Source organism: Guillardia theta, assembly GCF_000315625.1.
Source record: "Guillardia theta CCMP2712 unplaced genomic scaffold GUITHscaffold_12, whole genome shotgun sequence".
Classification (NCBI taxonomy): domain Eukaryota; class Cryptophyceae; order Pyrenomonadales; family Geminigeraceae; genus Guillardia; species Guillardia theta.
The window spans coordinates 77903-79043 of record NW_005434662.1 but is presented as its reverse complement, the minus strand read 5'-3'; the positions used below and the strand labels follow the sequence as shown (position 1 = coordinate 79043).

At 53.5% G+C, this 1141-nt stretch overlaps 1 protein-coding gene across 1 annotated transcript in view; it reads right to left on the bottom strand.

The window, feature by feature from the left end:
• Positions 1 to 318: 318 nt before the first annotated feature.
• Positions 319 to 1141, bottom strand: part of GUITHDRAFT_102975 (hypothetical protein) — a gene marked incomplete at both ends in the record, with an annotated part of 1385 nt that continues 562 nt past the window's right edge. Inside the window, 3 exons of the mRNA XM_005837974.1 lie at positions 319 to 396; positions 569 to 621; positions 694 to 736. Coding sequence (XP_005838031.1) covers positions 319 to 396; positions 569 to 621; positions 694 to 736 — 174 coding nt within the window. The remainder of the gene's footprint in view (positions 397 to 568; positions 622 to 693; positions 737 to 1141) is intronic.

Sequence of the window (1141 nt, the reverse complement as noted above, 5' to 3'; positions counted from 1 at the left end):
AGCGGAGAGGAGAGGAGAGGGGGGGAGAGGAGAGGAGCGGAGCGGACAGGAGAGGAGAGGAGAGGAGAGGAGAGGAGAGGAGAGGAGAGGAGAGGAGAGGAGAGGAGAGGAAAGGAGAGGGGGGGAGTTAAGATTGCCTGTAGGAAGAATTCATCTGAGACTCGCATGAGCCATTTCTTGCCGATGATGAATGGCTTGATGACCTACAAGAAACGTGAGTCCTCCTCTCTTCTCCTCCTCTCTTCTCCTCCTCTCTTCTTCCTCTTCCTCTTCCTCCTCCTCCTTCTCCTGCACCTCCTACTCCTCGATTGTGTTTCTTCAACTCACATTCGACGTATCCGCACACTTGATGAGCAGCTCAAGCTTGGTGATGGTCGTGAGCCCCTGACCCTCGTCCTGCTGGACAATGAGGAGTAGAGCGAAGGAGGAGGAGAAGAGATGAGGAGGAGGCAATACTTGGGACGGGAGGAGAAGTGGGGGAAGGAGGAGCAGGAGCAGGAGCAGGAGCGGGAGCGGGAGCGGGAGCGGGAGGAGCAGGAGGAGTTGTGTTTATTGATAGGCTTCTCACCATTGTTGATCGGCTTCTCATCATCGTAAGATACTCGGCATGACGCGCCATGTCTGCGATGAACAAGAAATTCATGGGAAAGAAGAGAAGGAGGAGAGAAGAAGAGGAGCAGACAAGTTGATCACCAGTCGACATGATGAGAGATGTTATGACATCTTTGATGTACTCCTGTCGTACCGTGAACCATTTCAAACAATTACACCCAAAAGATACAGGGAGAAAGGAGGGAAACGAGGAGAAGAATTGTTGGTGAGCAGGAAGAGAGGAGGAGGAGGAAGGGGAGTGATTGCTGTTCGTCACCTGATCGCTGGGGGTGAGGGAAGTGAAAAGTTGAACGTCACTCCTTTCAGCAATCCACAAGCCCCTGGGAAGAATCAGGAGAGGAGAGGAGAGGAGAGGAGAGGAGAGGAGAGGAGAGGAGAGGAGAGGAGAGGAGATGCAGTGAAGGAGCAGAATGAAGAGGAAGAAGGAGAGACAACAAAACGAGGGAAGAGGAGGAGTGGGAGGGAGCGGCGGGGGAGTAGGAGAAGAGGTAAAGAGGGCAGGAAGTGGAAGGGGTGACAGGCATCTGAC